This window comes from Saimiri boliviensis, chromosome 20 (assembly GCF_048565385.1).
Source record: "Saimiri boliviensis isolate mSaiBol1 chromosome 20, mSaiBol1.pri, whole genome shotgun sequence".
In the NCBI taxonomy this organism is placed as follows: domain Eukaryota; kingdom Metazoa; phylum Chordata; class Mammalia; order Primates; family Cebidae; genus Saimiri; species Saimiri boliviensis.
This window is the reverse complement of record NC_133468.1, coordinates 26,760,726-26,774,473: the sequence shown is the minus strand read 5'-3', so window position 1 is coordinate 26,774,473 and position 13,748 is coordinate 26,760,726. Positions and strand designations below refer to the sequence as shown.

The 13,748-nt window shown below is 47.6% G+C and overlaps 1 protein-coding gene across 4 annotated transcripts in view; it reads right to left on the bottom strand.

Moving 5' to 3' along the window:
- SDK1 (sidekick cell adhesion molecule 1) overlaps window positions 1–13,748 on the bottom strand; it is a 948,273-nt gene that overhangs the window by 181,037 nt on the left and 753,488 nt on the right. For all 4 annotated transcript variants that reach the window (XM_039460606.2, XM_074390484.1, XM_074390483.1 and 1 more), the window contains 3 exons: window positions 13,415–13,513; window positions 4,204–4,395; window positions 1,720–1,841 (listed from right to left, as the gene is read on the bottom strand). In XM_039460606.2, coding sequence (XP_039316540.2) covers window positions 1,720–1,841; window positions 4,204–4,395; window positions 13,415–13,513 — 413 coding nt within the window. The remainder of the gene's footprint in view (window positions 1–1,719; window positions 1,842–4,203; window positions 4,396–13,414; window positions 13,514–13,748) is intronic.

Here is a 13,748-nt window from a genome sequence, read left to right as displayed (position 1 = left end):
CCATGATGCTGGCATTTCTGTTGCTGTGGCCTTCCTAGCCTAGTGTGACACCACACGCTAAAGTCTGCAGAAAGCGCTGCCTCCTGGCCTCAGCTATGTGGCCCTGTCAGACACCAAAGACCACAGCGTGTGCTTCTGTGGGCCTAAAAGTATTGCATGGCTACTTCTGCTGATGGATTTTTTTTTTTTTTTTTTTTTTGAGACATAGTTGTGTTCTGTTGCCCAGGCTGGAGTGCAATGGTGTAATCTTGGCTCACTGCAACCGCCACCTCTACATCCCGGGTTCAAGCAATTCTCCTACCTCAGCCTCCCGTATAGCGGGGATTACAGGTGTACACCACCATGCTTGGCTAATTTTTGTATTTTTAGTAGAGATGGGTTTTCATCATGTTGGCCAGGCTGGCCTTGAACTCCTGGCCTCAAGTGATCCACTTGCCTCAGCCTCCCAAAGTGCTGGGATTAAAGATGTGAGCCACTGCACCCAGCTGATGGATTTTAATACTAGAATTGGTTTTCATGAGACATTGTGATTCTTGTCCTATATTTAATCTTATGCATTTTAAAGCTTGTTTCCATTAATTTAGTCTTCATTTGCTGGGGTCTGATTTTCTTCATCTGATGTGAGGTAGGGCTCTACTGCTATTTTTCCTAAGTAAATAATTGTTCCAGCCCCATCTGTGGGTCAGACCCATCCAGATGGCTTCTACCTTCAGGATCCTCCTTAGGTTTTCAGAAATGTTTGCTTAGTGGAACTTTTGAAGAAGTGGATAGAATTTGTTCCCTAATTTATGGCCAATTTCCGGGAGTGGATCATCTTGCGATATAGTACAAGTACAGTCATGAAAACCACTAGGATTTTACTGCAGATAATAACTATTTTGAAACTTTACTACTCCTTATAATTTGGCCCTTTATCTTTTTCCTCCTGCTTTTATTGGAACATGGAACTGGTGGATTGCATGGCTTCGCCCATGCCAGCGTAATCCTATTCAAACCAGGTGCTGTCCTGGACCCTCCGTGCTCCTGTGCTTGCTAGCACACCTGGAGTGGGACCGTAAGTCTCTTGGGGGGCCCACTCTCTCAGGTCCTGTGGAACGTTCTCCCAGTTCTCCCCAGACTCACTCCCTGTCACGCCAGGGCTTGCTCTCCTCCCTGCAGCACCCAGCCTCCCTGCTGCCCCTCAAATATAACAGCTTTCCCACAGCTGGAGGTCTTTCTTTCCCAGACAGCACTTTTCTCCTCGACAGCAGAAACTCAGCCAGCTTTGTCTACTGCAAGAGCCCCCATGCCCAGAATAGTGCCTGCAGATAGAACAATCGTCTCTAAAAATATTGTTGAATGAATGCATAGCTAATGACACACAAGCTGTACCAAGCAATTAATCCTATTAGTATATTTAGTGGCTAATTGTGATATAGAATTTTTAAAAACTCAATCAACGATGCTATCCAATTTTGGATACCTATTTTGCATCACAGCTTTCATTTTAACCCTTCTTATCCTTGTTGTATCACCTGGTAGGACCCCAGACTGACATCTTGTTCCTTGTTTTCCTACATTCTGCCCTGGTATTTGGGCTATCCTCAACCCCTGGTGCTCCCTCTCCAAGTATGCCCCTCTCCTCCACACCCCACGACATCATCTGCAGGGACACCACTCACACACAGGCTCCAAGACTGCTCTTGGGAAATGCCAGCTTCCGGTTTGCGACACACATACCTGGCCCTCGACAATCCACCTGGAGATGGACGTTTTCCCATCATAGCCGGGCCGGAACTGAAGAGTGGCAGAGCGAGGGCTGATGTTGGAAATGACCAGGTTGGATGGAGCACCGGGAAGGTCTGGAGAGGAACCAGGACGGAAGAGGAGAGATTTACACTCCACCACAGCTTAGGAAAGGTATCCAATGCGTCAGCTTCAGAAGTAAACAGTTTTGAAATGATGCTATACCAAAAAGATTTGTTTTCAAAAGCATGAAAGTGAGAAGCAGCACAGCTTCCCCAGGGACATGATCCATGCATGGTTTTTACTTTAATAGGGTGACCCAGTGAGTTTAGCAACACGTGGCTAATGTGGCCTCGTAGATGAGAAACTTGGAAGGCACATGCTACGTCTTAGGCATCTCTGTACACTGTAGGTAATTAACAGATGCTCCCTTAATGAGGAAGGGATGAATGAATGTAATTCTTCCTGGCTCCTGAAACAATACAAAGAACAAACGGCCATGCTTCCTTTCATAACACCGTAGCCTCGGGGGGATAAGAGAGCACAAGCCTAGGACTGCAGCCAGGCAGCATGACACCTGGTCAGTATCAGGTCTTGAGCCTTAGGTTTCTTGGGTCTGGTTTCCAAGATGACCAAATTCCAGTGAAAGTGCAGAAATCTCCTCATTCTGCTTGTATTCAGTTGCTCCGGTAACTGGATAAGGTGGAAGGTAGGTTCTGAATGAGCCTGCCATTGAGGGTGCCTGTGGCTCAAGCCTACTCCTAGATGAGATACCCTTCAGTACACTCACCCCAAAGAGCGTCTCCCACTCAGAAGTGTAGCACTGTGAGTTCAGAGTGAGAGCTTTTATATTACTGTGCAATGCAAAATACTCTAGAGAAAGACAAAGGGATAAAATGGTGGAAAAAATGCAAGGCTAGTGCAGCTCTCAGACTGTACTATCTCTGAGGAATGCTTTCCTCATTTGCTGTTGCTTGGGGTGTTTGAAACCAGGTCTTACACAGGGACAATGAAACTATTTTGGTGATCAATTCATTATCGGCACAGGCAGGGTCCGTAGGATCTCAAGGGTCCTTTCTACTTCTAGTTTTTAATGAATTTGAAATAGAAAAATGTTTAAATCGAAGGACAAGTGGACTCTTTCCTTTCTATTTCTTAGCTCTCTAGATTTTTAAATGGTTCTTCAATCATTAATGGCGATAAACTTCAAGAACAGTAAACAGAACACAGCGTCCCCAAAGCAGTCCTCGCCATCTGAGTTGTTTCCAGCCACTACTGAGGATGAGTGGGCAGAGCTGAGGACCCCTCTCCAGCGACAAGCATTCAGCCTTGGCAATGAAGGAAGGGCAACTTCAGCGCCTCCTGCACATTCGTTATCAGGGGTTTGGCCAAAGCAGCCAGGCCTCAGTTTCCCCTCTAACGCTCCGCTGTGTGGCTCCAGATGTAGTATGGATCATAGTGTTCCTGGAAGCACAGCCTTCTGGAGGTCAGCTAACCCATTTTCCTGCCTTGGATGTACAATATCCAAGACATCCCAGGAACATCCTGGCAACTTGCACACAGATGTGCTTCCAGGGTTACCCTCAGTCACTTATGTACCTATTTTAAACCAATTAAACCACATGCCATTTTGTTGATATGATTTGACTATGTCCCCACTCAAATTTCACCTTCAATTGTAACTCCCACAATTCCCACATGTCATGGGAGGAACCGGTGGGAGGTAATGAAATCATAAGGGCGGCTCTTTCCTGTGCTGTTCTTGTGACAGTGAGTAAGTCTCACAAGATCTATTGGTTTTAAACATGGGAGTTTCCCTGCACAAGCTGTCTCTTTGCCTGCTGCCATCATGTAAGACATGACTTGCTCCTCCTTGCCTGCCACTATGATTGTGAGGCCTCCCCATACGGAATTGTAAGTCCATTAAACCTCTTTCTTTTGTAAATGGTCCAGTCTAGGGTATGTCTTTATCAGCAGCAAGAAAATGGACAAATACAATCATCCCTACTGTTTTGAAAGTATTCATATTTTAGATATGCATTGGGAACTGGCTTTAAACACTTTCAACGTGTGTTCTGGGTACTGGCTATTGGTTTAAAATAAATGAAAAAACTGAATTCTTCCATAAATCAAAGACTTCTGTCTTTACCATACTACATTTCATCATTATTTTGTAAAAACATTTTAAAATAATACTGATTTCTTGGCTGGGAGTGGTGGCTCACTTCTGTAACCCCAGAGCTTTGGGAGGCCAAAGCAGGAGAAGATAGAAGAGATGTGAATGCGTGTTGGAATTTCAGCTCTAGAGAATGAGGCTGACATAGAGTCAACATCCATTTATCCTCCAGCATCTTGGCAGGAGGCCACTACTTTTCAATGCACTCAGTGGCTTCCACACAGAAGTGCCAATCAATGTTTAGCCTCAGGAATCTTTAAGGGAAAGGCGACAGCAGGAGGACTGCACATGATTTTACTGACCTGGGGGCACTCCAGAAGAAATGGTGGATGACGTCACCAGGCCAGCACCCACGGCAGTCACAGCGGCCACATCAATGGTATAGGTGGTGAGAGATGAGAGGCCTTGGATCTTGTACTCGTGTGTTGTACTATTCAGGGTGTGCGTGAGACGAGAATCGTTCCTGCCATACACCTCCCAGGAGATCTGGTAGCCTGGAAAAGAACAGGACCAGACCAGTGTTGGTCTCCTGAAGGCCTGGGCTGACCTGGATGCCACAGCAACATCTTTGCAGTCTTGGAGCTTTGGAGAACTCAGCTGGGTATGCTGAAGGCGCTTCAGAGCCACTGTGCTACTGAAATGAAGCACAGATCAAGGCTCCTTCCTCCGTGCATCCATCAAGATCTCATAAGCCTGTTTATGGAAGTGATGGTCCCACCACGGGGGACCATCCCTCCCTACCAGGGTGAGCTTCACAAGGACAGGGCCTACTGGATGCTCTGGTAACCTCAGCACCAGGTGCATGGATTGAAAAATATGACAGCTGCCAGCCTGCTGTGCCCAATTTGACCTTCTCTTGTCAAATTATGAATGCATTTAACCAATAATTCCATTAAAAATTTTGTACATGTGTATGTACATTTCTATTTATTTATTTTTGACTCTGTTGCCCAGGCTGAAGCACAATGGTGCAATCATAGCTCACTGCAGCCTCAACCTCCTGGGCTCAAGCCATCCTCCCACCTCAGCTTCCTGAGTAGCTGGGACCAAAGGCATGTATCACCATGGCTGGCTAAGTTTTTGTGGAGATGGGCCTTCCCCTGTTGCCCAGGCTGGTCTGGAACTCCTGGGCTCAAGGGATCCTCCTGCCTTGGCCTCCTTAAGTGTTGGGATTACAGCCAACGCACCCAGCTAATCATTTCATTTCTGGAAGCTGATATTTTCATTATACAGTATTTTAAATCAATGGCTTGTCTTGGGTTGCAAGTAATTCATGGAAACACTTCTACTTTTTCCTTTACAAAATGCCTGATAGATCACCCTTCCATTTTGCAAAGTGCTTTGCCTGGAAAAGTTTCTTTTCACCTGTGTGAGTTTTACTTCTAGCTCTGTCTCTCCCCTTTTAAAATCTATTTTCTAATAAATTTGATTTCCCCCTATACTCTCTTTAGTCCAGTGGAGACTCATGATCAAAATTTATTCAACCTGGGATTCCACTGTAAGTTGGGGCTTAGATAAAACAGACCCACCGGGTATGGTGCATTACACCTGTAATCCCAGCACTTTGGGAGGCTGAGGCGGGTGGATCACCTGAGGTCAGGAGTTTGAGATCAGCCTGGCCAACAAGGTGAAACCCCGTCTCTACTAAAATAGAAAAATTAGCCAGGCATAGTGGTGGACATCTGTAATCCCAGCTATTCAGGAGGCTGAGGCATGAAAATCACTTCAACCCAGGAGGTGGAGGTTGCAGTGAGCCAAGATCACACCACTGTACTCCAGCCAGAGCAACAGAGAAAGACTTTGTCTTAAAAAAGAGGAAAAAAAAGAGAGAGAGAGAGAAAAGACCCAACTATCTCCTGAATCAATCAACTCCTGTGGAGGGAAGTTTATGCGATTAGGGAACACAAAAGTGTCTTTTAAAGAGGGAGACAGTGATAGAAAGAGCTCAGGGGTCCACAGGCAAAAGAAAACAGCTGAAAACGCTTGCTCTTCCCTATTTTTAGTCAATAACCTCAGGGATATAGAAGTACTAGGATGCACCTGCAGCTTCCTCCTCATTCTGATGAAAGCAATAAATAAAGCTAGGAGTTGCACTTGCAGGTAAACAAAGATTTAGTGGACAGCATCTGGAGACTTTACTATTTGTTTTAAAAAAGTTAATGTTGTAACCAGCTCCCGGTGGTTGTCTCACAGACCCCATACCGCCCTGCAGCTTCTGTGCGTGGGCAGGGGGGACTCCCACGTGGGCTCATGCAGGGGGAGCTCCAAGGAACAAGGGCCGCCGAGGGGCAGCCTGGACGCTGGGTGTCTCCAGAGCACTCGGAGTGCCTGCCATCCCGTGAGCCATCACCAAGTGGTGCTCCCCACCTGCCTTCAGGATCTCTGCCCGGGCCCAGGCAGGTCACTAAACCATCCTCCACGGTAGCTTCATCCAAGGCGCCAGGCTGCTTCTCAAGCCTTGGTCTCCTTTTCCTCCTCACAGGGAGAGGGAGAAGGCTATCCAGGCTGACCACTCACCATCACCTTCTCCCCACTTTCTAACTTTATTAAAAAATATATATATATGTATGTATCCATATATATATATATATATATATATATATATATATATAGAGAGAGAGAGAGAGAGAGAGAGAGAGAGAGAGTCTTGCTCCATTGCCCAGGCTGGAGTGCAGTGGGGCAATCACAGATCACTGCAGCCTCAAACCCCTCAACTCAAGCAATCCTCCCATCTCAGCCTCTCAAGTAGCTGGTACTATAGGCACTGGCCACCATGCTTGGCCAAGTTTTAAAATTTTTTGTAGAGATGGGGGTCTCACTATGTTCCCCAGGCTCGTCTCAAACTCCTAGCATCAAGAGATCCTCCCACGTGCCCTCCCCAAAATGTTGAGATTACAGGCATCAGCCACTGCTCCTGCCCAGCCCGACTGTAGCTTTAAATCTTAGCATTTCCCTCATCTGCCCACCCTGACGATGAAGATTTCTAGCTTGCACTATTCTTTCCTGTAACCCTCACAGCACACCTTTGAAATTAGAACCATTGTTATCCTATTTCACAAAGGAAGGAACCACACCAGAGAAAGCTTCATGGACTTGCTGGAACCCCAGACAGTCCTCAGTGGATCAAGGAAATGATACAGTGGTCCATCTCCAAGACAAAGGCACCTTGAATCACTTAGGTCAGCAAACTACAGAAGAAACAGGATGTACTAGGCACCTGCTTGGAGCGCCAACGCCTCCTTGTCAGCCTCCCCCAAGCTTAGTTGCCCCCACCTGAACCAAAGAAGTTTAGTCTAAGATGAAAGTTTACTATCCTGCCGAATAGCTCATTTTCTTTGTTCTTATCAGCCTGCCAACCGCTTAGGTCATAAGGCAAATACTTGAAGAGCTCCTGAGTGGACTAGTATTGCAATGCATTGTGTGTGGCAACAAAATGCAGCAAGACAACCCTAAAAAAAAAAACCTAAAGCCCATACCCAACAACCAATAGGCAACGTCTGGGAAGATTGTGGCCCCCACAGTACCCAGCCTATGAGGAAATGGGGGAGGGACAGAGCACAAGTGGATAAATTGCTTGCTGTGACCGTGCTGGGTGTGCCTGCCCATCAGAAGCCCAATCTTGCAAGATTGTCATTAAAAGTCTCACTTTTGCTGTTCTCTGGGTCTCTAAGTCCATTCTTTGGGTTTGGACGGGTGAGTTTGTTTCTTTTTTTCTTTTGAGATGAAATTTCACTCTTTTTGCCCAGGCTGGAGTGCAATGGTGTGATGTGGGCTCATGGCAACCTCCGCCTCTGAGGTTCAAGCAATTCTCCTGCCTAGCCTCCGGAGTAGCTGGGATTACAGGCATGCGCCACCATGCCTGGCTAATTTTGTTTTTTTTTTAGTAGAGATGTGGTTTTTCCATGTTGGTCAGGCTGGTCTTGAACTTCTGACCTCAGATGATCTGCCCGCCTTGGTCTCCCGAAGTGCTGGGATTGCAGGTGTGAGCCACTGTGCCCGGCCTGAGTTTGTTTCTCACAGTGGATGAGACCCTGCCTCTTGAAGAGCCTTTTCCTCCAGTACCTCCTCCTGATGTGTGTGAGGGAACCGAAAGGCATCCCTAACCTTGGTGGGTCACAGCTGGTCAATCACTAAATAATTTGATCCTCAGGGTCTACTCTGAACGTATGGGAAGAGGAGCCTTTGCTCAATGTTACAACCTTGTCTGCCAGAAAATTTTCTTGGTTTAAAAGCTGTTCTTCATCAGAATTTACTAAAACACAGCATCATGTTCATCACGTCAACCCAGAGCTAAAACCTGGCAATTCCAGTGTTGTCAGGAAGGGCAGTGTTGCTAGGATTTGTTAGGATCAACGTTGAAAACACGGTGTGCTCAAATGGTTATGGATACAAACAAAAACCAAATGGACAGTTAGAGAGGGCAATCTGCAGAAAAACGCCAGGAGACATGGCGCAGGCTCGGGACGTGTGATGCCTGTGAGCACAGATGGATGGAGTGGTGGGCAAGAGGTGGGAAAGATATCCTTGAATTTACGAACAACAGCTTTTGGGGAACGTGTGTGGAGGGCTTGGGCAGCACTGGCCAGGGTATGCGTTCTCCGCTTCCAGCTCCTAGAGGAGAGAGGAAAGAGGCACCCAGAATCCGGAGCAGGGGTACCTCCTGCTTGGCATCCTACCTGCTCCCAATGGCTGCTAACTGAGACTAATGGCCAGAGGAGTTTCAGAAATAATTTTCTGTTGATCTGAAGTAAATTCTCTACAAGAGAGCAGTGCATCCAATCACAAACTGTCTGTCTGCATCCTGGCCCTCATAAATCAGAGTTTACGGAGGGAGAATAGAGGACGCTAACATTTACAATGAGCGCACAATGGGCAATTTACTCGGGTGGGTACAGCTGCCCCCTGCTCCACACTTCCCTCTTATTCCAGGCCTCCAATTAAAATAAAGGCTGGGGGTTGCTCAGCACCAACCAGGGCTAATAAACCACCGTTTCCAACAGCGCCTCTAGCCCGTAAAGCAGCACTGAGCCCAGGCCCAAGCCGTCAGCCATCCTGGGCTCCTGCAGCTGCCTTTAATAGCAGGTGCAGCCTTTGTAGGAAGCCTTCGAGAGGATGGTGGCACTGCACCAACCCTTCCAGAAACTGGCTTTTGTTGGCCAAGTTTGCCCACGAACGTGGGTTTTTTTTTTTTTCTGTCCTTAATGAAACACTCTGCATTTAGCACAGAGTAGAATTTCATGGGGCTGCCAGCACATTCCACTGGAAATCTGTCTACTTGATGGGTGCTTGGGAGAGCTTCCCTGATTCGGGCATCACTGGGCGTGACAGGGTGACGTTGGGTTGGTGAGGTGATAACATCTCATCTCACCTCCTCTAGGACCTTCTCTTCCAAAGACCTGCAGGCATCCACTACAGCTTCTGAGCAGGAATGGAGAACACAGAGCCACACAAAGGGAGAAGGGGACAATGTGGCCACCAAGAGGAAACTGCAGGGAGTCTGCCTGGTGCTCCCACTGGAACTTTGCTGCCCGCCACGGCACAGGCATCTCCTAACCCAGCCTCTGCCTACACCCAGCCTGGGAAAGCTCCAGCTTCAAAGTCAAGTTCCACCATAAACAATAGACTGCTGCTTGCAACTACAGGTATTTATTTAAATAAAATACGAAAATGAGTTCATGAAGCCCCATTAGCTGGTGAAACAGATGATCATAAATTGGAAACATTGGCAAACACCGCTTAGCCATGAAATGTTCACTCAATGCGAATTATTATGCCCATAGATTTTTTTCTTTCAGCTTTAGAACAGGAATGAGGTGTGTGCTGTGTTCACAAAGGGCAGGGCAGAGGCCAATGTGTCTATCTGTAAAAAGGGAATTCCTTCTGTGTGGAGACTGTCTACCAAGGAGTCTCTGCCAGATTTCCAGAACATGGCTGAGAGTAGACCTGAAAGGCGACTGGGCAGAGACGAATTCTTTTTCTCACCCAAGTAGCCCGGTTTCTGGGGTCAGTGGTGAGCAGAGCTCTAATTCCAGCCTCTGAATTGGTCCCTGAAGGGTCTGAACTGGAAAGTCTTTTTCTTCCAAATGGTAGCGTCCAGCTCAGCTTTTAAATATCCTGCCTCCCACCAGTTCATTTGTTTTTCCTTTCTTTGAATGCTTTAAAACAAGATTAAACTAAACAAGGTTCTTGCCATCTAGAGTGGCCTCCCCAGCTTACTTCACCCTGCCTTTGCTTAATTCCTTGACTCCAGGCAACAGGAGGCCCTTTTAATTGTACATACTCAGCACTTGTGACTATTTACTTAGCTGACAGACCCAGGGTATCGTGTCCAATTCTGGTAGTAACTTTGCCCATTCCTGGAGTTTTCACACTGTTTAAAGTGGGCATTTCAAAAGGCAAGCTTCTGAAAGGCAGAGCCAGATTCATAAATTTACTTTTTTTTAAAAGTTAAGGTGAGGCCAAGCACAGTGGCTCATGTCTGTAATCACAGTGCTTTGGGAGGTTGAGGTGGGGGATCACCTTAGGTAAGAAGTTCAAGACCAGACTGACCAACATGGTGAAACGCTGTCTCTACCAAAAATGCAAAAAATCAGCTGGGTGTGGTGGCACGCACCTGTAGTCCCAGCTTCTTGGGAGGCTGAGGCAGGAGAATCGCTTGATGGGAGGTGGAGATTGCAGTGAGCCAAGATCGAGCCACTGCACTCCAACCTGGGCAACAGAGCGAGACCCTGTCTTAAAAAAAAAAAAAAGTTAAGGTGATGTTGTATTGGCTCCAAGGTGACCCGGTGTATGGGCTCTGGACATCTCACTCTATCGGGGATCTGGTTGGCACAGATGATTACAGGAGATTCTACCAATTAGTAGTGGTGGGGTTGGCATGGGGTTTGCTGCATAGCAGGAGTTCTGTGTAGAAACAGGTCACTGTAGGAACACAGTTTCCCACTGCCCACTGTGCGCCGGGGCATCTGGGATGCTGCAGTGACCTCCCAGGAGCACTACAGGAAACCTCAGGACACTCAGTGTGAGCCTCCAGCTGGAGGTGGCTCTGTTTCAAGGTCAGAGCATGCCATGCGCCCTTAGATATAGCCTATCTTTGCAAAGTAAAGTTTTTGGTGGATGCCATGATAAGAAAACAAGTATCACATGGAAACTAACATGAACCGGGAAATGAAGGTGGAGAAGCTGGGCAGTGCCAGACAGGTGCAGACACCCCATTAAGAACCAACTGTGGCCACTGAAAAAAGAAATGCAAGTATTATTTCTTTCGACTACCACATATTATTTTTTAAATGGCAATTATAATCAATTAAAATATGTTATTAGCATATACACACTTCAGTTGTTTGGACCTAAATACTTAATAAACAGAACTGTTAGGCATTTCTTGGCCTTGGAGTGCTTTGAGAAAACTCTGAGACACTGAGAGGACTGTGGATGGGGAAGGTGAGCATCCTCTGCCATGGTGCTCAGACTATGGTTCAAACCTTACCCTGGCACACAACGCTGCAGAGGAGGGAGCGTGCACACACCTGTGGGCTGTGGTCGTGGGACACCACCGCCCTAAAGCTCACCCTTGTCATTGCCAGGCCTGGATTATGAGACACCCCCGGTGTGGTGACTGAGAAAGCAAAACGAGATCCTGTGAGGCTAAGGTGCCAGGCACAGGGGAAGTGGCCAGGGTGCTTGCTGCCGTCATCCAGGCCACCAGCGTGGGGAAGAAACGGCCCCCCCAACTCTGCAACCTGGCAGCAGGGACAGCCCCACTGCAGGCTTGTAGTCTCTGGGCAGCCCAATCCCAGCACAGGCTTCTTGGACATACCCAGAGAGCATGAGCTTGCTTCACAGAACAATCAGGCACTGGAATTCCGTGGCTCTCGCGGACAGCTGAGAACACGGCCGCTGCAGAGAGGTGATGCAGCTCAGCTCCGAACTGACCACTAGCATGAAGACAGGCAACTCAGCCTCAGGGACCAGCTGCAAAATACCCAGGCAGGAGGCCCTGTTGAGACATGAGATGCCACAGGCAAAGCCCCTAGAGAGGGATGAGGTAGAGGCGACCCGTACATGGCTGACAAAGAGGAAGATTAAGTGGCTTCCTAGAAATCTCCAGTAATGTTTATTAAAAAAAAAAAAAAAAAAAAAAAAAGGATGCCTATTGGAGGCCAAGCGGCTCTGGGCCAGGCAGTGGGCAGCCACAGACATAACTTCTTTCAACTAATCCTCCCGACAGCCCCAGTCAAAACTGAGGATCTCAGAGGTCCGTTGAGGTTCTTACAGTGACTAAGACAGTGGAACAGGGGGCCCTGCCCAACTCATCTGAGGCTAAAGCCCATGCTGCTTTTGTCAAACCAAGAATTTTTTCTGAACTAAGATGTAAATTAAGCTTTAACCAAAAGGGTTTTTCAGAGATATCTATAAAAATTTGGCCTGGCGCAGTGGCCTGTAATCCCAGCAATTTGGGAGGCCAAAGCAGGTGGATCACTTGAGGTCAGGAGTTCAAGACTAGCCTGGCCAACATAGTGAAACCCCATCTCTACTAAAAATACAAAAGTTAGCCGGGTGTGGTGGCGGGCACCTGTCATCCTAGCTACTCAGGAGGCTGAGACAGGAGAATCACTTGAACCAGCAAGGCGGAGGTTGCAGTGAACTGAGATCGCGCCACTACACTCCAGCCTGGGTGACAGAGTGAGACTCCGTCTCAAAAAATAAATAAATACATAAATAAATAAAATCATTAAAAACTCCAAAAATGGTGAACTGTTTCCGACAGAGACCTCTTAAAGCAGGAGAGGAGATTTCACCGCCCAGGGGCCTCTAAGGCTCAGTCCGCGCCCCACGCACAGCTGAGAACCTCCTCCGAGGTACCTGCTTCACGATCTCCTCAGGGCTCTCACTGGAGGGCAGGCTGGGGAGGGGACCCAACATGGGATCTGGAATCAGAAGACCCAGATCTCATCTTGGCTTTGCAGCTCACAACTGTGGGATGTGGGCCAAAACATGGGCATGGGAGCCTCATGATCACACCTCCTGGCTGTGTCTGAGAAGGCTGGCTGCACACAGGAGCTCTCAGTGCCATCTGCTGAATGAAGGGAAGGTCACCTAACCTCTCAGGGCCTCAGTTTCCTCATCTGTAAAATGGCCATAATATTAATATTGATCTTACCATGCTGCTATGAGAATTAAGTGAGACGTATACATGTGAACACACATGTCAAAACATGACTCACTCTCATTGATCAGAGACTTTGGAGGCCTGGCAAAATCATGCAAGGGGAATAGATCTCAAACTATAGCTGCTGCCCACACAGTGACAGGCCCCTGGACTAGGTGGGCTCTTGCTGGGGCAGTCTCAGTGCTGGGACTCTGCCACGTGTCCAGGAAGACATTTCAGTCACTCTCACGAAGGCCGTGGGCATGGGTCCCTGCTGTCAACAGTTTGGTTTGACACGATATCCACCTCTTTTTGTGAGGACAGACTTATCTTTTTCTTCTTTGGAAGGCAGGGCTACTTACCTATAATGATGCCATTTTTCTCCAGGGGCTCCTGCCAGCTGACCTTGAGAGATGTGTCCAGAATCTCCGTGAAACTCAGATGTCCCACAGCTCCTGGCTCTACCAATTAAAAGCAAAGTCATCTGTTAATACAATAGCCCCAGTTTTCTTCTGATCAGAGGTGGGGGGAAGGTTCTAACTATGGAAGGAAAGTGGTGGGCTGGGGCTGCAGAACGCTGCAGGAAACATCAGTGAAATGCAGAAGGAAGGAGGGCATTTGAGGCACCCTGGTCATCATCATATACATTACTTTCTCCAGCCTCATCCTAGCCATGCAGGGCACTGAAGCTACCGG